The 25,089-nt window shown below is 36.9% G+C and overlaps 1 protein-coding gene across 1 annotated transcript in view; it reads right to left on the bottom strand.

Annotated features, from left to right (window-relative positions):
• LOC150093712 (centrosomal protein of 290 kDa-like) overlaps positions 1 to 25,089 on the bottom strand; it is a 462,999-nt gene that overhangs the window by 113,079 nt on the left and 324,831 nt on the right. Inside the window, exons 20-21 of the mRNA XM_090412505.1 lie at positions 22,165 to 22,326; positions 7,556 to 7,667 (exon numbers count right to left, since the gene is read on the bottom strand). Of these exons, the coding sequence (XP_090268631.1) occupies positions 7,556 to 7,667; positions 22,165 to 22,326 (274 nt within the window). The remainder of the gene's footprint in view (positions 1 to 7,555; positions 7,668 to 22,164; positions 22,327 to 25,089) is intronic.

Raw genomic sequence — 25,089 nt, forward strand, 5'->3', positions numbered from 1 at the left:
CATGCTGTCCCCCATACATTATCTCATTTTCATCAATCCATTCCTGTATTTTTTCTTTGACTACTTTCTCCAAGACCTTGATAACAACTCCTAATATGCTGATCGGTCAGTAATTTGCAACAGTAGTCTTGGATCCTCCTTTATGCAGTGGAACTATTTTCCCCTCTTTCCACCCCTTTGGGACTAAATCAGACCTGAGACTCAGATTAAACAATAAAGTCAAGGGAACTGACAATTCTTTAGCCACTTCACATAAGACCTGTGCTGATATACCATCCAATCCCACAGATGTATTCACATTAAGGTTCTGTAATAGACTATTCACCTCCACTTCATTCACCACAATTCCCATATAAACTAATGGTTCCTTCATTCCTTCAATGTCACTATCTGGATGATATACTCTTGCAAAGTGCTCACTCAGTAATTCCACTATATCGGCTGATTCAGTGACCTCCCTACCATCGTGTTCCTTAAAATCATTCTGCCGTGTACAGTTTTTCTTTTACTAGCAGCATATTGAAAGAACTGTTTGGGATTCTCTTTAGCTTGCATGGCTAATTTCCTATCATAATCCGTTTTTGCTTTTTTCACCACACTCGTTACCCTTCTGGCCTGCACTTTATACCGTTCATGTGCCTGCAGGTCACCTTTATCCTTAAAAATGGAATAATATATAATTATAATTACAGTACATATATACTGAATACTGAAGTGTGCATATACTGAATGTATATACTGAAATGTGCATTATAATTATGGAGTATCAGCATTATCATTATATTTATATGAAGACATTATTTCTTCCAAAAGTGTTGGTTCTTTCAAGATGTACTCATAAAAGTTAATACATAAAATGTCAAAGTGTGTCTTGATCACAATAAAGCCCGAAACAGGTGCAAGAAAATTATCAAAGCTTCCAAAACAGAATTTGAATGGGCAAAAAGCTGGAAACTTGCAGCCTGTCCAAATGGCAGACATTCCTTTTGGTCTCTAGTCCAAGCAATTAGTCATAACTTTTGCCCTACGCTATTCCCACTCCATCATACCCTGATGGCTCAATTGCAACATCACCCACAGAAAAAGCTAATCTCCTGGCTTCACATTTTGCCTCCAATGCATGCATAACTGACAATGGCAAACACCAAAGTCATTCCAACTGCCCAATATACAATGTACCCTGTATCCTTTTGCCAGAAAGAGATCATAAATCTGTTGTCTAAATTCCACATAAAAAAAGCTCCTGGCCATAATGGCATTCCTCAAATTGTCCTGAAGGTCTGCACAGAACTGACTCCTATCCTATGTCACCTGTAAATACTCTCTTACTCCACTAGTGTATATATATCCCAAAGCCTGGAAAATGGCCTATATTCAAAATAAATTAAAGATGCTACGGAATTATTCCTAAAAATGGTAACAAATCGCCGCCATCTTGCCCTATCTCACTCACCTCAGTCCTATCTAAAGTGATGGAGAAACCATCAATTCTGAACTCCTACTCTACCTTGAAGGTATCCAACTATTAAGCAACCACCAGTACGGATTCAGTCAATGCCAAACAACATGTGATCTGCTCTCATATATCACCCATCTCTGGACAAATGTCATGGAGAAATTTGGCAAATCCTAAGTGGTTGCACTCGATATCTCTAAAGCCTTTGACCGGGTCTGCACAAAAACTTACTAAGCAAACTCCCACCATTTGTACTGTCTCAGGACTTCTGCAGATGAATTGCCAGCTTTCTGACTGGACGCACACTATGTGTGATGGTAGACAGCTCCCTATCCTCTCACCATTCAACTAATGTTGGGGTCCCATAAGGTTCAGTTCTCTCAACGACCCTCTTCCTTCTGTATATCAATGACCTACTTCGGTTGACCTCCAACCCAATATACAGTTTTGCAGATGACAGCACATTGCATTCCTCCCTTTCATTTGATAAACCTTACCCTACACAACTCACTTTAACCCACAGAACATCAACCAAAACTTCCCTTAATTCTGACCTCCAAGCCATCCTCCAATGGGGCTCAGAAAACCTCGTCAACTTCAACGCTAGTAAAACCCAATTCTGTCTTATTTCCCACAAAAAAGAACCATTTTCCCACAGTATTATTTTTGATAGCACTCAAATTCCCAGACAAGATGAGATTTCTCTTCTTGGAATTACCTTGACATCAGGCCTCTCCTAGCATAAATACATCATAACCATTGCATCCTCAGCTTCCAAAAAAAACTAGTATTTCTCTTCAGCTCAAGATGTTACTTCGCTCTAAACAGCTGTTAACCTTATACAAATCACAAATGTGCCCAGCTATCGAACTGCTCTCACATTTGTAGTGCAGCTCCTAAAAGCTCCCTCAAATGCTTGACTCAATACAGAGGAGAGCAATTAGAGTGATAAATGACCCACTATTACCAACTCACTCCCCTCACTTTCACATAGACGTTAAGTCTCTGTAATTTGTATATTCTATAAATATTTCCATGGAAAATGTTCATCTGAAACAGCATCAATAATTCTCCCATTCTGTATTAAGCCTGTTGGAACATGCACAGCTGCCACCCAACATCTTTTCAAAGTACACCTTGAAACCCACAGAACAAGTTTCTTTTGCTCCACCTTCATCCCTGCTACTGCTGTACTGTGGAACAGTCTTCCTCTGATGTATTTCCCAAGGAATACAATATACAGGTTTTTAAATCGATTGTCAATAAGTTTCTTCTTTCCTAACCCACTAACCATATACGGTACTAAATACTATACGTTGATCAGCCAACCTCTCGAATATGGGCCCAATAATACAATAAAAAAAATAATAAATAAATAAAAAATTATTGCTTTCATAGTCTTGGTGTTGAAGCGGTTCCTTTCATCAGACCACAAAAAACTCATGGGAGCAAAAATTCTCTCTGCAGCTGCATTTGTTCCTGGGGATTGCCATAACAAATGCAACAACTGGCAGTATGTTTCTGTAGTGAATGCTTTTTTCTTGGAGCACCTTAAACTCGTCACATCACTTTTTGTCCACTTCTGCATTCGTATTCTTCCATCTTGGAGTTCACAACATTATTTATATGGCTAACTTCGTCAAATAATTCATCTTCATCACTGATTGCTGTTAGGCTGCTTGCAACTTCAGCTCAACTTAATCCAGTGAAATGCTTTCAATGGCTGGAAATGATAAGTCCATTTGCTTAAATATTCAAGGAAAGTATCACAAAATAAATTTGCAGTGCCTAAAAATTCTTTTTCATCAAAGATGCCCTCATCTTTGAACTCTGAAATAATTGATGACATTTTAAATGTTTGAAAGTTCTCAGCTTTCCTATTTGTAATTTTCTGTCTGGGCAATTCCAATTCTTCTACCACTTCAGTTGCCGAAATGTTTTCCCTTCCTATTTTCATTATTGTTGCTGAGAATATTTTCAGTTGGCTTTGCATGAAATGGAGGCCAAAGTATTGATTGTTGGTTACTGAAAAATGATTTCAACAATGTAGGGCATTTATTTTGTGATAAAAAGTAAGATCTGAGTCCATCATACATGTCAATAATCCTATTCACAGTGGTAGTAATGATAACCATCTTCTTTGTACACTACTTAGAACACGCTTGAATTCAATTTCTGTAAATGCGCAGAAATTCTTCAATTCCTCTACTCTCACGGTAAATGTGGAAATTCTGAAATATTTTATTTACAATTGTTTCGATATCAATAGGCAAAATATCAGCACTTGCCTGTACACCATTATAAACAACACAAGCAGCACAGCCAACCAATAGCATGAACGTTCATTTTTAACCCTCTCTTTGAAACCACCTCGTTTGTATCCAACTGAAGTTGGTGTTGCAGTTATCTGCAGAAAATGCAATAATTTTCTCAGTCAGCTGCTGTTTCTGCAAAATATCCAGTATATGATTTGCAAGCAGTTCCGCTGTTTCTCCTGTTATGTTCTGAAAATCTATCACTTTAACCTGAATACCTTTATTTAGGATGAAGTACCTAACAAGGACAGGCACCAACTTCAAATCTCTGTGGCTTGATGTGTCTACCATAACTGACACATATTTGGCTTGTTTCAATTCAATTGCTATTTCTCGCATTGCGTAAGGTGCCAGGGACATTCACTAAAATTGATTGGCACTTTGTTCGCCCACATGTACATTTCTTTTGAAATAAATTTCTCACTATTGCAGAGGTGCAGTCCATTGACCTCAAAGAAAGGTATGTTTCACTACAAGAAATGCATACAAACCTTCTTGAGTTGCAAGACATTTACTTTCATCAGTTAATTTCCCTTTTGAATTTTTCGTGAAAAATGATGTAGTATCTTGATTTGAACTGTGAGCAGCAGCTGCCAATTTATGTTTTTGCTTCATCAAATGCTGTTTAATATCAGAATGGCCTCCATGTTCAATTGAAAAAACTGAACCACACACAGTACATTGCAACTTGTTTGTTGTTTCACCGTCTTTCAAGAAGGGATATTCTTTTAAATCCCAAGTGAAACTACACTTCCTTTTTGGCATCATAAAATATTACCACTCACAATATAACTTTCACAATTACTAACAGACCGGCATAAGAAGCACAAAACGATGGTATGGTAGACAAAGTAACCTGGCAGCATTGCTGCATCTGGTTGCAGCATTTTCATTCTATCACAAAGAGTGCATTCATAACAGTTGATAATCGTCATAGCATGCATGTTTTCGATCTCAAGCTATCACATGTCACCAGCAAAGACATTATCCTTTCCATATTCAAACATACAAGAATGAAGCCATGCTACAAATTCAAAAAAGGGACAAAACAGGCTAAAGTTAATAAAAAGGGACGATTAGCATCCCGTTAAGGTTTTGTCGGGACAATGGGACCAGAGTCTAAAAAAGGGACATCTGGTCATCCTGCTCTAAATCTCACCGAGTGACCCTAAAGGATCACTACTAAACTCATCACTCCTGTTCCTGAATCACATCAGGACAGGACACTCAGCAGTGGCACAACCAGTGACAGGCAAAAACCTGTCACCAAGCAGATCCTCTCTACTTCCCCAGGAAGCAAGAACCCAAGGACAAACATTATTAAATGTCATCAGTGAGATCCATACCCAGAAGAGATACCAAGGTTAAAGTAATGTAGAAGTCATGTATTTCCCATATACAAATAGTCAAAAGGTGTTACCTTATTATTAAATACTATGGATTACAGAAAGATGAAAGTTTTTTTGCTCAATTATACTATAAATTAGAGATGTCAACAAATTATATTCTTGGTTTAATTCTTTATCCAAGTGTAAGCAAAGAATGTTAGCATGTGAAGCATATGTTTGCAAGCTATTATGATTTACTGGACACCGCATAAATATAGTTGCAATTTCTGGAAGAATCATCATCTAACTGTTTTGTTGGATAGAGCATAAACATTTATACACCTCAATGGCTAGAAATGATAAGTCCATTTGCTTAAATATTCATGGAAAGTATCATAATATACATTTGTAGTATCTAAAAATTCTTAGATAAAGGATTATCTTACACATGCACAGTATTTCCTGTCTATTGTTAACATTGTCCTCCTGCATGCCTTTGGATATTATAGGTCTCATCAGTGGGAGCCATTAACAGAAGGAATACAAAGGCTGAAGTAAAGCTGAAGTCATGTTTTCCATATACAAGTAGCAAAAAGATGTATCATCTAATTATTAAAATCCTCTGAATTAGAAATAATTGCAAAAAGATTTTTTACTTGGTTATAAATTAAATTTATCTTGCCAAGAAAATATATTCCTGTTGAATCCTTTATCTAAGTGTAAGCAAACAAAATTTGTAAATGAAGTACCTTCATGACTGGGCTGCTTGTATATAGAAGCTCATCACATTAACTGCCTTGGTATCCCTTGATGCAAAGCACACACACCTATGGGTGACCTCTTCCCATAATGCATAGAATTACATACATCCAAAAGGATGGACTTTGTTTTATTGCTTTGTTAATGTAAAGTCATTAGCCTCTACATACAAGTCGCCTAGTCATGCAGATACTTCATGCAGAAACTTTGTTAGCTTACACTTGGATAAAGGATTAAACAAGTATATATTTTCTTGGCAAGATTAATTTAATTTATAACCAAGTGAAAAACTTTCTACAACTTTCTTAATCCAGAGTATTTTAATAATAAGACACCTTTTTACTACTTGAATATACGACTACTTGACTACAGAAGTCATATATTTAAGGGAAATATATGACTTCTGCATCACTTCAACTTTGGTATTGCTTCTCGGTCTGACTCCTACTGATGAGACCTGAATAAATGTCGAAACCTGTCTGGATAGCAGCATAGCACTCTATAATACATAGCACTCTACATGTCCAAAAGGAAGTGTGCTTTGCATTATTAGATACCTCTATATACAAGTGGCCTAGTTGTGAAAATAATTCATGTGCTAACTTTGTTTGCTTACAGTAAAATTTCTTGGCAAGATTAATTCAATTTATACCCAATAAAAAAAACTTTTTACAGTCTCCTCTCTGTATAGGCATAAGTTCTCTGCTATCATTATCACCATTTCTTTCATTCTTTCTTGCCTTACTTTTCATTTAGAAAGATTCTATATTACTCCATTATTATTCTTGATTGTATATCATCCTGAGTTAATCAAGTTTTGCATATACCAATAAGGTTTAAGCAAATTAACTGAATGAATGCTATAAATACTTCACCCTTATTCTTGATATTCCCTAAATTAGCATATAAACATAGCAGCACATGTAAATACTTCATATGGTGCTCGAATCATTACTTTCTTGTGCTACTCCACCATATACTTCATAATCTCTCCAGCCTTCCAATTACTGTAAACCTCTGGTCCTCAGATATTACCAGTGTTTACTATCCTACCAATACCATCTCTCTTTATTCTACTTACAGAGTAACTGTATTCTTTAAGGCTCTATCCTTACTTATCGTATCCTGCTTCTATACTCTCTGCCTCCTCTTACTCACTGTATCCTGCTTCTATACTTTACTTTCTCTTCCACACTCTCTCTCTCTCTCTCTCTCACACACACACACACACACACACACACCTTCAATCCAAATGTACACTGCTCAACCAACTCCAGCTTCTCTTCAAATTTATCCTCAGGCAACTAAAAGTTGCATACCAATCATTTTCTGAAGTGTAGCCTAATATTTAATAATTGTTTTCTGCATAATTAAATATCAACAAGAGGAATTTTTAGTTGCTTATTCCAAAAATATATAAAAATATACTTAAATGTAATTACCTTTCGTTTGAAATCTTCAAATCTTCATTTGAATAATGCAAGGCATACACGCCTTCAATCGAAATGTACACTGCTCAACCACTCCAGCTTCTCTTCATATTTATCCTCAGGCAACTAAAAGTTGCATACCAATCATTTTCCACAGTGTAGCCTAATATTTAATTTTTTTTTCTGCATAATTAAATATCAACAAGAGGAATGACTCTAAGGTAATTTTTAGTTGCTTATTCCAAAAATATATAAAAATGTAATTACCTTTCATTTGAAATCTTTCAAGCATCTTTTCAAGTGCACAGTATTTTTTATGGACTTTTCCAAGTTCATTTTTTAAAAATAAATTTTCTTTTTCAATTGGATGAATATTTTCCTGTAATTAAAAAAAAAATATTCAATATTTTCATTTCACTACTTTTTTTTAAAATTTTTATAGGATATCTTGGCAATTATGACAGGTTAAGAAGGAATCCCCCCCCCACACACCAATTATTTTCAGAAAAATAATCAGAGAAGAGATTTTATTTATGTTACATTAGATTTAAACAATCTTAAAATTTTGAAATATAAATTAAACATGTTAAGTTTTAAATCACATTCATATTAGCATGTCAAAGTCCTCCTCAGCTTCTTGTATATTTATTGCAGCGTTGGCTTATTTATAACCAATACTCTGCATGGGATCACTAGTTATAAACATCAATGCTGTGTGTGGGGGGGGGGGGGGGAGCAAGATTGGGAATTGCATGCATTATTTGTTTTGGGGGAGGAACACTCCCTTCCCAAAAAAATAACCTAAAATTAATATGACAGTCATGCAAATCACTTCATTTCTGTGAAAGTCAATTGTTTACAGTAATCATATGTTAGGACAGGAGACCGAATGTTCATATATAAGGTAATATGCCAAACAAAATACACTAAACTTTTTTTAGACTTATCAATAAATATCATATTGTATATGTTACCGCTAAAGTGCGAAAACCGTTAATGTGCACATTACCTAGCTAATCTGCAGATTAACTGATTTGCTCTGTTAACGTGCGGAATCAAGAGTTTTCCGCATTTTACCTAGGTAATGTGCACATTAAAGGCTTCTGTATCGTTAAAGTTCAAAAGTTTGTTTCTCTCATTTCCTTTCCCTACTCCTTCCCCCCTCTCCCTCCACTTTTAGTTTAGTTTTTTAATAAGTAAACATAATTTTATCATATGTTTTTTTTCTTAATTGTAATAATATTTTAAACTGTTTGATTCCTTGTATTATAGAATTTATTGTATTATAGAATAGATTGCGAAGAGCGGTAGGAGTCTGGTTAGAAAGTGATAGTGGAGTTAATATGTGTAGAAAGTGTAAAGAGAATGAGGACTTCAAGCATGTTTCGTGCATCGAGACTGATATCGTTAACGGTAGTCAGAATGTAGAAAATGGCGGTGTACTAGAGAATTGCGTGGTAGTGCCAGATAGGTGTGAGAGCGTCGCTGAAAGTGTAAATGAAGGTAGAAACACAGAAAGAATGGATGATTTGATCGATAATGAAAATGGTGAGATAAATGCGAGTAGCGAAATTGCCCGTTTGAATGGCGCGATACACAGAGCCAAAAGACAACTGGAGCATATGGAAAAATGTGTGTTGAACGTACCGACAAATAACCAGCGGAAGTCTGTGACGGCAAATAATAGAATGTTCGTAAACGTCAATAAAATGAAGGAGCGAGTGCTGTATGGGGATTCGCTATTAAGAGGCATAATAATTGAGAGTTTAACGAAGTCGTACCAGCCGGGTGCGAACATAAAGGACGTCAGCAAATCTATTCGACTGCAAAAACAGAGGGTGAAAGAGATGATAATCGTGGCAGGAACGAATGATTTGAAAGAGGACAAAATGGAAATGATAGAGGATGTGAGGGAGTTGTTTGAGGTAGCAAAAGAGAAGAGTGAGAGAGTTAGGATTGTGAGTATCTTACCGCGGTATGACAACGAAGTGTTTAGAAGGAGGGCCATAATTGCCAATGACTTTATGCGTGGGTTATGCATGGAGAGTGGTGTGGAATTTGTGGATGTGTGGAATGAGTTCGATGGGCGAAAGGACTTATATAAGATGGATGGGTTACATTTGAATGGAGTTGGTGTACGGAGACTTGAAAGAGTGTTGATGAATGATGTGGAAGTGGATGTACAGACTCAGGGAAACTAGATTTATTAAGAGGGGGAGAGTAGATATGCAGACTTTGGGGAGGGCAGTTAAGTGTATGAATGAGTATATTATGCCCGGGCGAGTACGACGGACAACAAATCAGAATGGGATAGTTAGTATAAGGCATCAAAGTAGGGATGGGACAAATGGGCTTCTGCGATTCATGTACACTAATGCCAGGAGTATTAGGAACAAGAAGGAAGAGTTTTTGGCCATGGTTGGCACTTCCAGGCCACAGGTTGTCGGTATTAGTGAAACATGGCTGACAGAAGATGATAAAACTAGTGGGATTGAATGCGATGGGTATAGCGTGTTCAGGAGTGACAGGGTGAATAAAAAGGGGGGAGGAGTGTTATTGATGATAGCTGATGAGCTTCAGCCAAGGAGTATAGAAGTTGAACTGCAGGATGGGGAAAAAAGCACATTTGAGGCTGTTTGGTGTGAGATAGAATCTAGCAGAACAAAATATACAATTGGGTGCTGCTATAGACCGGGTGATGGAGTGGATGGTGGGGATAGTATGCATAAGCAAATAGAAGAAATGAGTGGAAGGAGGGTAATTATTATGGGTGATTTCAATTAAGGTAACATTGACTGGAAAGAGGAAAGGGCACATGGGAGGAAGGAATTGGATTTTATGCAGTTATTAAGGGACAACTATCTATGGCAACATGTATTGGAAAATACCAGGGGGCAGAGAGTGCTGGACCTAGTAATTGCAACTGAGAATGTAGCTGTAACGAACATGACCATGTTGCCACCAATTGGTGAGAGGGACCATAAGATCATGACTTGGGAGGTGGCTAAAGGAGTCGAATTTACAATTAAGACAGGGTACATGTGGAATTACCGGGCTGGTAAGTATGACAAGCTTAGGTGTGTGGTTGGCTCAATGCCATGGCATGTAAAACTGCAAGGGCTGGATGTTGATAGTGCATGGGAGGTGGTTAAGAACTGTTTGCAGGAGGCAATGGTTGACTGTATACCAAGAGTCCGAATAATAAATCAGGTAGGGGTTAAATGGATGAATAACACTATTAAGCTTGAGCTGCAAAAAAAGAAACAATTGTGGAGGGAATTTAAGGAGAAGGGTGACCATCAGGTGCAGGAACAGTATAAAGCTCAGGCCAGGATGGTAACAAGGGTGGTAAGAAAAGCAAAAGCAGATTACGAAAGGAAATTGGCCATGCAGGCTGAAGAGAATCCCAAACAGTTTTTTCAATATGTTGCAAGTAAAAGGAAAAATGCTCATGTAGAATGATCTTAAAAAATGCTGAGGGTAGGGAGGTAACCGAATCAGTCGATGTTGTGGAATTACTGAGCGAGCACTTTGCAAGAGTATATCATCCAGGTGGTGACTTTGCAGAAATGGAAGAACCAACAGCTTATACTGGAATTGTGATGAATGAAGTAGAGGTAACTAGTCTATTACAGAACCTCAATATCAATACATCTGTGGGATTGGATGGTATACCAGCTCGTGTCGTACGTGAAGCGGCCAAAGAATTGTCAGTGCCCTTGACCATTTTGTTTAATTTGAGTCTCAGGACTGGGTCAGTCCCAAGGGGGAAGAAAGAGGGGAAAATAGTTCCACTGCACAAAGGTGGTTCCAAGGCTGCTGTTGAAAATTACCGGCCAATCAGCATAACAGGAATCATTATCAAGGTCTTAGAGAAAATAGTCAAGAGGAAAATACAAGATTGGATAGAAGAAAATGGGATACTGTATCGGGGACAGCATGGTTTTGTGAAGGATACGTCATGCCTCAGTAACTTGCTCACATATTATAACACAGTGACGGCTGAACTGGATAAGGGTAATGGGTTTACAGTGATTCTACTGGACCTTGCTAAGGCCTTTGACAGGATACCACATGGAATTCTAATCAGTAAATTGCAGCATATGGGAATGGACATAGGGTTGGTGAGATGGATAGGAGGGTGGTTGACTGAGAGATATCAGAGAGTGGTTTACTCAGGAGTAGAGTCCACAAGACGGCCTGTGACTAGTGGTGTGCCATAAGGATCTGTTCTTGGACCACTGCTGTTTAATTTGTTCATAAATGATATAGGAAAGGATCTGAGAGGAACAGTTCATTTGTTTGCGGATGATGCGAAGTTGGGTAGGGCAATAGTGAATGCAGATGACGTCAAAATTTTGCAGGATGATTTGGATAGATTGGAGGTCTGGGCTAGGGAGAATGGATGTCAATTTAATGTGGCAAAATGTAAGGTTATGCATTTTGGGGTGAAAAGATTGGAGGCAGTTTACTGCATTGGTGGAACCGTGCTCCAGGAAATTGATGAGGCACGAGATTTAGGAGTGTTGGTGGATAAGGAATTGAAATTTAGGGGACACATTGCAAAAGTGGCCAAATCAGCTCATCAAATCACTTGGTTGCTGAAGAATACGTTGACAAGCAGAGACAAGCAGGTTATTGTTCCTCTGTATCGAGCCTTGATAAGACCCCATCTCGACTACTGTGCTCAGATTTGGTCACCTAGATTTCTTCTTGATGGGGAGGAGGTGGAGAGGATCCAGAGGCGAGTGACCAAGATGATAGCAGGTCTGTGGAATGAACCGTATGAGAACAGGTTGAGGATTTGTGGGTTGCAAAAATTGGTTGATAGGCAGAGGAGGGGAGATATGATTGAGACATTCAAATTACTGAAGGGTTTCTATAAAATTAATTCAGAAGATATTTTTGAGAACAGGGCTGGTTGTGGGAGGACTAGGGAACATCCATGGAAACTGGGAAAAAGTGTGGTTAGTAAAGGTGTTAGAGCTGGGTTCTTTACTTTTAGAGTAGTGAATGAGTGGAATGCGCTCCCTGAGTCTGTGGTGGATGCTGTGACAGTGAATGAGTTTAAGGCGAGGTATGATAGATACTGTATGAATGTCGAATAGTTGTGATGAATATGATTTGGGGCCTCCCTCGATGAGTCTAATGACTCCCTGGAGTTGCCCGTAATAGTAGTAATAATAATAATAATAATAATAATAATAATAATTGATTGATGATTGATTCTATCAACTAATTTGTTGATTGTTTGATTGTATTAACTTGATTCTTTAGATATCAAAAAATAAATAAATAACATTATCTTAATTTAAAAATACAGAAACGTTGCTGTTGTTCCAGCAAAGATCTTATTTTCACTTTAACGAGTGCCTAGTAGGTAATGTGCAGATTACCTAGGTAATTTGAGAAATGAAACAATTTTCTGCACATTAACGGATCACCGTAGTTAATCTGCACAATACCTAGATAATCTGCAGAATAACTGGTTTCTGCACTTTAGTGGTAACATATACATTATAACAAAATAAAGTTATGGTAAGCAAGGCAACCCAATATGAATGTAAAATATACTTATTCTTCATATGAAAGAATAAGTAATATATAAATGCTGAATATACATAAAGACCATTCAAACAAACAAAATAAAAATAAAATAAAATAAAAATATTCTTTATGTAAAAATATTTGCATTCAAATAAAACTTCTTTTCTACCATTTTATCAGTCATGTTGAAATCCAAAATATCAAAAATTAATGGTACACTCAACATTATAAAGAAAGCAAAAGATGATGCTTCATAGGAGTTATTAATTTTTAGCATCATTAGGCCACTGTGAAATTTCAACAACACCAATCATAATTAGAAAATTACTGGATGCAAAGGAATTATATCTAGTTTTGTTGTACACACTAGAATAACTATCACTTATTATTATTAACACCAGACCTCCATGGAGTGAAAAGACTCATTGCAAGAGGCAAACTCTGTTGCACATAATGCCCATCAAACAATGCTTTAAACTCATGCAATGGGCTTGGGATGATGAGATAGCAACTAGAAGAAAATAAAATAATCTTCTCGAGTTTTTGAAGGACAACTACCTCAGGCTATATGAAACATAGGGTTCACGAGAATAAAGTGTCTTCTTGGATTTGATCATCTCATCAGAGGATGTTATAAATGAGGCGTCAAATCTCCCTCCAATTGGTGAGAGTGACCATGAAGTGGTTACCTGGGTGGTTGCCAACCATGTGAGGAATTCCATGAGGAAAGGATAAATGAGTAACTACAAGGCTGGTGATTACGAGCAGCTCAGGAGATAGTTTGGAGCTGTATGATGGAATGAGGACTTGGATGGAAATAAGATCAATGGTGCTTGGATGGTATTCCAGAACTATCTAGAGAAAGCAATACCTAAATTTATTCAAAAGGTGAGAAGGTTAAATAAGGCAACTGTGAAATGGATGAATGAAGAGATTAGGCATGCAATACAGAGGTGGGAAAAAAGACATTATGGAGGCAACATAAGAGGGGTGTATGAAAGCAAAATCATTTCCATGCAAATACAAAGAATAGGCAAGAAGGGTGACTCAATTGGTAAGGGTAGCAAAAGTTCAGTATAAGGACAACTGCTGCAGAGGATATAGAGATATTTAATCAGCAATTCATAAAGGTCTTTTTCATTCTTGTGAATGTGATATCACGGAGAGTTTGAGAGCAAAATAAAATAAATCAGCTAACGGCTTTTATTTCCTTAGAGGAAATATGCAAGGTCTATTAACCCTGTCCAGCTTCTGGAGATCAGTAGCCAATCAGAGATAGCTGGCCCAAGACTATTACTAATTATAAGCAGCAACTGATGAAGAGAATGGCAAATAAATGCTGCCATCTCTTGGTACCTAACGTAGATTCTATGGTTAATTTTCTTCAGTTTATGGGATGAAAAACCTGAATTTCTGGGAGAAAAAACCCACTTGTCCATGCAAAGGATTGACTAACCCAGAAACCAGTCAAAGAAAGGCTTAGAAAAAAGTTCCTCCACTCAATGACTAGACTTGAACTTAATTCTATCTTCAAACAGCCTACCACAAAGGATCCAAGCGTCACTTTCACTGAGATAAACAGGCCTCATCCGTTTATATTATGCATGTTATACTGTGTTTTTTTTTAAAGAATCTTTTTTAGGAAGTTATTTTTTATTAAATAAGAAATATTATATTTTATCCACTTTGCAGCTACTCACTAGCTGGCAAAATCTACTTACTACGAGAGAGCAGGTAAGCATTATTAGATCTCCACGGAGTCAATGACTCGATACTGGAAGTCGTCCATCATACACAGCTCATCACACTGTGATTTGAATGAAATCATTGCCTCCACACTCACCACACTTCCAGGCAATTCATTCCAATCACCCAAAACTCTCCACACAAAAAAAACTACTCCTAATCCCATCCTCGTATAGCTTCTAGAGATGGCCTCTTGTTCTCCCCCATCTCTACCCATTCTATGAAAAATCCAATCCACATTAATCCGATAGTAACCCAACTTATATGTCTCATTTATGCCTCCCCTCATCCTTCTATCACTAGACTCTGCAATTTCTATTTTCTCAATCTACCTTCACATTACATTTCAGAGACCAAAAACCATGTTAGTCAATCATCTCTGACCTATTCCAATCTCTCTTCATCCTTTTGAAAACCCAGTGACAAAATCTGCACACAGTAATCCGTATATGTGGTTTGATCAATGCCTTATACAACAGAATCATATCATCTTTACTCCTACATGTCAGTATTCTCCTCTTCATTCCCATGAAGCACTGTGCTATCCTTACAATTTAAGCAAATTGTACCTGAAATGCCAGGTCATTATCCACCAACACTCCCAAATTCCTCATTCCTCCACCTCCTCTAAGATATCCCCACCAACCTTAAAATCTGTATCCAATCAGTGCTTCCCAAACTTGCATACCTTACAATCTAATATGCTAAAATGGTAACCTCATTCAGTCGCCCATTCAGAAAGTCTATTCATGATCACTTGCAAGGCTACAACATTCATTCTACACCTTATAGTTTATCCCTATGCCATATCATGCACGATATGGTATTGGATGACAGGTGAGTCAAAGTGCATGAAATTGCTGAGACTATAGACATTTCAAAAGAACATGTAGGATATATTTCGCATGAAGAATTGCAAATGAAAAGCTTTGAACAAGATGGATGCCACGCTTGCTCACAGCAGATCAAAAACGCACTCGCATGAAAATCTCTTAACAATGCTTGGAGCATTTTGACAAGAATAAAGCTGATTTTGTGCATCGATTTATTACTATGGATGAGACTTCGATTCATCACTACACACCAGAATCTAAACAGTGGACAGAAGCCAGTTATTCAACGCCAAAGAAGACAAAGTCGGTTCCATCAGCAGGAAAGGTCAAGAGATCGATGTTTTGGGATGCTAAAGGCATTTTGTTTGTTAATTATCTTGAAAAGGGTAAAACAATAACCGAGGAATATTATTCCGATCTTTTAACCAGACTAGGCAAAAAAATTCATGAGAAAAGACCTGGTTTGCAGAAGAAAAAAATCATCTTTCACCAGGACAATGCACCTACCCACAAAGATGTTTTGGCAAACGGAAAATTAAAGGATCTACACTATGAATTGTTGAAACATCCACCCTATTCCCCAGATTTGCACCCCCCCCCCTGACTTCTATCTCATCCCAAAACTAAAACTCTTCCTTGCTGGTCAGCGTTTTTCTTTGAATCAAGAGGTGATTGCAGCTGTAGAAGGTATTTTGCAGATCTTATCTTACTGCGACCACTACAGGGACGGGATAATGGTGCTGGAGCATTGCTTGAATAAATGTATTGGTCTTAAAGGAGATTATGTTGGAAAATAAAAATAATTTTGAAATTACAAAGTAATTTTTTCATTGTTAGGCCGAGAACTTTTCAAACCACTCTTATAGATGGTAGGTACCTGACAGATCGGTCAGCCAATCTCAGAAATTGTCAACAAACTTGGATTTTCTTGTATGAGAGCTTCTCGAGTGTTCTGGGAATATGAAAATTTTAGCAAAAAAAAAACAAGTACACAGACAAACTGCAAAGGGCATCCAGCCTTGAATAATCATGGACTTTGCTACCCGACTCCTTCATAGAGACTGATAGGGGCCAGACATCGTTTCAAATCAGCTCCGATCTGAATGAGGGTTCCAGCCAGAAAGTCAGTGCTTCACAGTCTCAGCTGTGGGAGCCACCTTGCTATGAGAGTCCCACTTCTAATGGCATGCCACAAGGCTGAATGCCTTGCCTGCGCTAAAGAAGATCGAAACTGGACAATTGAAAATTGGTGACATGTAGCTTGGAGTGATGAACATGATTTAAACTGCAAATTGCTAAGCTGTCTAAAACTCACTTCAGAATGGCTAAAGATCATCAGAGATTAAGTTACTGGCCACAAAAGACCTTGAAGCTTAAGTCATCCGAGTAATGCAAGGTTTAGTGAATGATGAGGAATGAATATACTGTCATCAGCAAAAGTTATGAATAGGATTGGACATTGGTGACAGAAGTTCACCGAGGAGAAAGTGTAGGTGAAAACACATTGCGGTAAAGGAAGACTGTTTTAAAAAAACAGATGAAAGGGAACCATCCACCATGACATGCAATGAATGACCGGAGAGGAAGCTAGCAATCACCAATAAAAAGAGCATGAGGAAGATCATACGATGACAGCTTGGAAGAAGGATTTGATGCCACACTCAATCAATGACTTGCCAATATCACAAACAACAACATGAGATACTTCAAATTTTTCCATGTCCAAAGGAGAGTAAGTTAGAAAGATGATCTGCTGTGAAATGAGAAAGAATGCATATTGGTGAAAGCTAATCAACCAATAGGTCTCTGGGTAGAGAAAAAGCTGGATATTTATGACCTTCATTCATTTTGAAGGTAATAAAGGTGAGGAAAATGTGAGACAATATTCTGATAGCTCACTTTAATCTCCCTCCTCAGAAAAAAGGATACAAAAAAACTTGCTTCAATGATATTGATAGATGCCAGATGTGCATCGGGGCCTGTAAAGGTAATGCAGGATGAGTGTTAATTACCATCTCAGCAGATGACTTATTAATATCAAGGAAATCACCATCCTCATTAATAACATCATTAATAACCTGCTATCAATAATACACCAAATTAGACTTATCTGACAAACTCCAATAATGTAAATTCTTACATTTTGATTTTTAATGGCACTTATTACCCAGATCTTGGTTCTTGTCACGGTCTTTTTTCTGCCATTTCTGGCAAACATTTGTTCTGCTAACATTTTGTTTTCTCTTAACATTTCGTGTGTTTGGGGTGCTTAAGGGTCAAAGCTATATAACTGGGAGGAGGAGACCTCCACGTAGCCATTTAGGGAATGTGGAGAACCGACCAGGGCTTCTGACCTAATCTCCAATCCTCACCTTCTCATGGTGCACCCTGTTAGGTAGCTATACCTGATTACTGAATGAACGAGAATGGGCTGGCAATTTGGGATTTAGCCAACCAAATTGTATTCTTATTGGCTTAAACCACAATAGAAAATGATGCTACAACATGACAGAATTTCATAGTGGCTGGGGCGTCACTCAGTAAAACAAGGTCCCTGTTGTTTTCGCCAGGGATCTCCACGTCAAAAAGCGAAAAATCAGCTACTGGAACAAATCTGAAAACACACCCCAACTCAATATCACCAGAGTTAAAGATTGGTACCATCAACATAGGAATCCTGAATGGCAAAGAAATGGAGCTAGCTGAGGAATTAGATAAGTACCGAATAGGGGAGACTAAAACAAAAAAGACAAAAACTGATAAGATCTTTCTGAGCAATAAATACAAAATGTTATATTTAGACAATGACAATCAAGGAAAAGAAGGAGTAGTCATTGTATTCAAATACGAAGCTAATCTTGAATGGCAGGCAATCTCAAGTAGAGTAATGTGGGCAAATATGAGAATGGAGAATTGGACAATGAGACTTATTTGTGCCTATGGTCCCACAGACGGTTCTGCAAAGGTAGAAGTGGAGGAATTTTTTCAGACTTTAGAGAAAGCAACTGACACAATGAAAAAAGAAAAGTTGGTCCTTATTGGGGATCTAAATAAAGGAAATGATTGTCAGGCATACAAAAATATTTTGAGAAAATTTGGAGTAAAGAGCAAACCTAATAATGGCAAATACTTGTTGGATTTCTGCTCAAGACATGGACTAGTTATTACTAACACCATGTTCCAACATAAAAATGTGCACAAATTCACATGGAGAGAAGAGGCACAGAATAAGAAGAGTCTTATTGACTATAGGGATACTTTCTCTCTAGTGCAGGACACTAGAGTGTACAGAGGACTTGAAATTCGAAGTGATCATCATTTAGTCTTGAGCAGGATAAAAGTAAATTTTATATTGAAAAGATGATGAACATGTAAGAAAGTTTCAAAGCGAATAAAAGTTCAGCAGCTCTCAGATGTGGACTGTAGACTAAAATATACAAAAACTTTATTCAAGAAAAAATGAAAGAGTTTCAGAACAGGAATCAAACCTTGGAGATTCAATAGCAATCTCTGGAAAAAACATTGATTGATTCAGCCAGAGAAGTATGTGGTAAGATTGTCAGCAAGGAAATAAAATTCAGAACTCCATGGCAGACACAGGAAGTTAAAGAAGCAGTGAAGAAAAGAATAAAGCATATCAAAAGTTCCTGGCAAATCGATCAGCTTGTGCTCTTAGAGAATATAGAGACAAATGTAAGAAAGCTAAACACTGCGTAAAACTAGCTAAACAAAAGTCATTAGAAGAATTTGGTAAGAACATAGACAATAAATATCAAGAAGCGGCAAGATATTCTGGAGGTTGCTGAAGAAGATCAGAAATGAAGATAACAGCAAGGTAATAAAAAAACACTGACAATCCAGATGATTGGAGTAGAGCTCTCATAATACCCATATATAAAAAGGAAAATAAAACTGGATGTGAGAATTACAGAGATATTTCTCTACTGAGTGTTCCTGGTAAGATGTATACCAGTATACCTGAGAAAAGGTTGAGAAGAATTGTGGAGGAGAAGCTTGGTGAAGAACAAGCTGGATTCAGGCCAAATAGAGGTTTCAGGATCAGATTTTAACTTTATGACAAATAGTTGAGAAGTCATGGGAATATAACAAAGATCTGCATTTAAGTTTTGTAGATCCAGAAAAAGCATATGACAAGGTGCCAAGAGAGAAGCTATTCAATACGCTACAGTTATATGGTGTCGATGGGGCATTATATCAAGCAATACTTAGTCTTTATTTGAGTTGAACGTCAGCAGTTAGAATTGAAGGAAGTACAGGAAGATGGTTTAATGTTAAACCTGGTGTGAGACAAGGAGGTACATTATCCCCTCTGTTATTCATTATCTGTATGGATCAAATCACGAAGGAAGGTGGTATTAAACCTGATATCAAAATTGGAAATGTTAAATGTCAGCTCTTTGCTTTATGCGGATGATGTTATACTTCTAAATAAAGCTGCTAGAAGTCTGCAAGATTCCCTGACTAAATTGAATAACTGTTGTAATTGATATTGCCAATGAAAATGACAAAGACAATGAAAATAGGTAGAAGCATTGAAAATATCAGCTATATTTTAAATGGAGAATCTATAGAACTAGTAAAACATTTCAGCTACTTAGGCACGATGTTTAGTGAAGATGGTAAATTAAATATGGAAATAGACAACAGAATCAACAAAGCTGGTATGGTAGGAAGTCAACTGAATAAATTTATATGGAATAAGAGAGAAATTAGTCAAAATATTAAATTAGCTGTATACAAGACAGTGTTCAAAACAGTTTTAACTTATGGATCTGAGAACTAGGTCAAAAGTGAAACACTTGACCAAAGACTAGAGACTGCAGATATAAGAGTTATAAATTAGGGGCTTGACCAGATGGCATCAATGGCAATATTTTATTAAAAATGAGGATATTAGAAAAGAACTTGATGCTGTTAGCATCCAATGTTAACAGAGCTAATTTCAGGTGGTATGGTCACTTAAACAGAATGTGAGAGGAAAATTAGCAAAACAAGTGTTCTCTGCCTGCTTAAGGGTCAAAGCTGTATAAATGAAAGGAGACCTCCACATATCCTTTAAAGGAATGTGGAGAACCGACCAGGGCTTCTGACCTAATGTCCAATCCTCACCTTCTCGTGGTGCACCCTGTTAGGTATCTACCTGGATACTGAATGAATGAGGATGGGCTGGCAATTTAGGATTTAGCCGACCAAATTGTATTCTTATTGGCTTAAACCACAATATTAAATGATGGTACAACATGATAGAATTTCATTCCAGCTGGGGCATCGGCCAGTTAAACAAGGCCCCCCATTGTTTTCGCCAGGGAACCAGGGCGAACAGCGCAAAGTCAGCTACTGGAACAAATCTTAAAACACATCCCAACTCAATATCACCAGAGTTGAAGATCGGTACCATCAACATAAGAAGCTTGAATGACAAAGAAATGGAGATAGTTGAGGAATTAGATAAGTACCAGACAGACATAATAGGGGTGACTGAAACAAAAAAGACCAAAACTGGTGAGCTCTTTCGGAGCAATAAATACAAAATGTTATATTCAGACAATGACAATCAAGGAAAAGAAGGAGTAGCCATAGTATTCAACACTAAATACGAGGCTAATCTTCCTGAATGGCAGGCAATCTCAAGTAGAGTGATGTGGGCAAATATCAGAATGGGGAATGGACAATGAGACTGATTTGTGCCTATGGTCCCACAGAAGGTTCTCCTAAGGTAGAAGTGGTGGAGGAATTTTTTGAGTCATGGGAACATAACAAAGATTTGTATTTAAGTTTTGTAGATCTGGAAAAAAGCATATGACAAGGCACCAAGAGAGAAGCTATTCAATATGCTACAGTTGTATAGTGTCAGTGGATCATTATATCAAGCAATACTTGTGTGCTGCAATCCTTTGATCATATATATATATATATATATATATATATATATATATATTAGATGGCTGTTCAGTAACAAAATAATTATACATTTATATGAATTAAGAATGAATCGTTTTATCCTTAGTCTTTATTTGAGTTGTAAGTCAGCAGTTGGAATTGAAGGAAGTACAGGGAGTGGTTTAATGTTAAATCTGGTGTACGACAAGGATGTACATTATCACCTTTGTTATTCATTATCTATATGGATTACATTATGAAGGAAAGTGGTATTAAACCTGATATCAAAATTGGAGATGTTAATGTCGGCTCTTTGCTTTATGCGAATGATGTTATACTTCTAAATAAAGCTGCTAGAAGTCTGCAAGATTTCCTGACTAAATTGAATAACTGTTGTGATAGATATGGTATGAAGGTCAGTAATAACAAGACAAAGATAATGAAAATAGGCAGAAGCATTGAAAATATCAGCTGCATGAATGGAAAACGAATAGAACAAGTAAAACATTTCAGCTACTTAGGCACGATTTTTAGTGAAGATGGTAAATTAAACATGGAAATAGACAACAGAATCAACAAAGCTGGTATGGTAGGAAGTCAACTGAATAAATTTATATGGAATAAGAGAGAAATTAGTCAAAACACTAAATTAGCTGTATACAAGACAGTGGTCAAACCAATTTTAACTTATGGATCTGAGAGCTGGGTCAGAAGTAAAACACTTCACCAAAGACTAGAGACAGCAGATATTATGCTTGTACTAAACCCAGTCTCATGATTTTATTATCACACTTTGCATAATATAAATGTATTACAGATTACATATAATAATCCATGTGAAATTACTACCTGCAGGTAAACATGCCTTGACACCATTGCTTCTTTTTCTAATAAATCTCTGTATTTATTTGCTAATTCAATGTACTGCCTATTAGCATTTTCTAATTCATTCAGAGAGACACTATCTTCAAGAGCTTTTTGCAGAGCCTGAATCCTGAAAAGAGACATTTCCTAAAAAAAAAAAGAAGAAAGAAATCATTTAAGATAGAAAATGTAAATTTTTATAACTAGGTTGCTTTAAATGCAACATAACAGCATACCATCCCTATTTGGAGTAAATGCTAACTTTTCCTCATTTAGTTTCTAGAGTAAATCTTTGGTTTCTTTTTCTCCTTACCTCCATTTGTAAACACAAATAACACCTTTCAAAACAATGTCAAATAAACTGCAGGAACTCAGAACCTCCCCTCTCCCATTCAAGGATACAACAGTAAAACAATTTCGAAGATATAGCTAAATTCAGGGATGGGATAATTGCCATACATAGCCTTGGCAGTTATTCCATCCCTGAATACAGTTATATTCAAGGATTGTGCTCCCTGCATGGGAGTTTCCATTTTTTTTAATTTATTATTTTTTATGACATTTTTTTTAATATTCCAAACTCTCAAGTTAGCTATTTGCACTAATAATCATAAGATACTACAAATAGATATATTGACACTGAGTGTTAGGGAAAAAAAAAAAAAAACTCCAAAAACAAAAAACCAGCACGTTTTTTTAAAAAAACACAATGCCGGCCTGGTTGGCTAAGTGGTTAGCATATCTGCTCTCCAGCCAAAAGGCTGTGGGTTCAAATCCTGCCATGGGTATGGATGTTTGTGATCATCTGTGGAAGTGGTGGTGGTGGGCGGTTTGGTGTAGTGGTGGTGGGTGGTTTGGTGTAGTGGTGGTGGTGGAGACAGAGAGTTGTAGAGGGAGTCCAAAGGCACCTCCAGGGAGTCCAAAGACTCCCTGGAGGTGTCACGTAATAATAATAATAATAATAAAAATGAACAAAAATCCATACAAAAACAACCGCCTCCACACCCACTTTCCTAAGATTGCTGGCCTCAACACAAACAATACAGACCACCAATTACAGTATAAACTAGACCTATAATTTCTCACAGAACTCAACTAGTTTCTTATTTTATATATCATATGATGGATAATATTCAATTCTAGCATTTGATTTACATTCAGTAGATACAGAAGTATCCATCATTTTTTTTTGTAGCGGGGTGTCTGGTGTTTTTCAAGTATGGGGGGGGGGGGGTCTGTAAAGTTCTGATAAGACCTAGAACAAAAATGATATTAAAGTAACTGATATAACCAGAAGAAAGAGCATACTAGTAGCAGAGTTATGAAGGCAAGTTATATTTTTATATCCTCATATGTTCTTTCTTGTGGTTATATCAGTTTCTTTAATATCATTTTTGTTCTAGGTGTTTATCAGAACTCTCTCTCGTAATGCACTTGCCATAATTTTCTTAACAAGTGGGTTGACATTGAGTAGAATCATTTCAGAAGTTGTTTCAGGAGTGAGACTGTAATAGGGTGGATGAGTAATGCACTCCAAAGTGAAGCACTCACAATAAAATAGTTTGAGTATGTTGAAATTACCAGATGGTTGAAATGATGTGTTTGTGCCATTTTTAATATTTCTTAAGTGCTACCTTCTTAGAATAAGAGAAGTCAGGGCAGGTTTTCTAGTAGCTACCCTTTTTTTTGCATCCCAATATGAGACACTGTGTTCAGTTTTCATCTATTGTATTTCTTTTTCATTCTACCACTTCTGGCATGCGCAGAAGTAGGCTCGATTATCTTCCTCATGGTTGAGAGATTTAGGTTCATTGCAGAGCAAGATTTATTATGCTCTTTACTAGTAAAGCACAGATTGTAAAGCCATGACAGGCATTTTGTGCATGCCCACATTTATTGGATTATGATTGATATCTAAATATTATTTAAATACTTATTATCAATACAATCAAAATATCAATACTTATTTCAAAATTAAATAAGTGTTGATATTTAAAGCATCATAATGGATTAGTAATGTAAAGCCTAAAAGGACAGTTGAGATATTCTACTTTTGCTAATGTCGGAGATCTGAGTATATTGAAAGTCAGAACTAGGTGATCATCCCTATGTATAAGGATGCAACTCCTTGATCTTTGCTCTGAACATATCTCCTCATCAAAAATGATAATTAGTTTGCATTCTGATATCACATCTCTAGATTAGCTGAGCAGCTTATGAGATGTTACCTTAATTGGTACCCCACCCCCAATGACATTGTTGGCAGTAGTTCTTTGATGTTGCTGTCATGATGTTTCAACAAGAATATAATCGGAACATAGTTTTTCAATTGGAAGATCCTGCCAATCCTCCTAAACCCTTTTAAATAAAGAATGGTGGCATTTACCCTACTGGATTTTCATCTACTGAATGGTTGAGGGAAAAGTTTCTAGATTTGTATGCATATCTTATTGTCTTTTTCTTATTTCTCTTATTAAATGATGTATCTACAGTATCTGTACTTAGCTGAGACCTTGTGATAGTGTCTGCAAAATCTGAGGATGAAGGATTCATGCTCAGCTAGAGGAGATATAAAGAACAGGGTACCTGTTCTTTATATCTCCAATAATCCAATCCCTACCTTATTTATTCTCCTAACCTTAGGAATATAACCTGACATTGACATAAATAACTGATTTCAAACAAAGTCTCAGGCACTGTTGATATTTCTTGCTTTCGATTGATTAACCCACGCAAATCACCAATCTCTAATGCTACCATACTGCAAGGGCTGTGGCAATATAATTTAGAGAAATGAGTGCACATGGAGAAATGATTAGACAGCTAGGAGAAAAATTTCATTTCAGAAAAACATTGCATGGCACACAAGTTTTTAAAACATTAATTCACAGTGATATTCTGAGATATTCC

This window comes from Typopeltis vanoorti, chromosome 23 (assembly GCF_054136105.1).
Source record: "Typopeltis vanoorti isolate ZY-2024b chromosome 23, IOZ_Tvanoo_1.0, whole genome shotgun sequence".
NCBI lineage: Eukaryota > Metazoa > Arthropoda > Arachnida > Uropygi > Thelyphonidae > Typopeltis > Typopeltis vanoorti.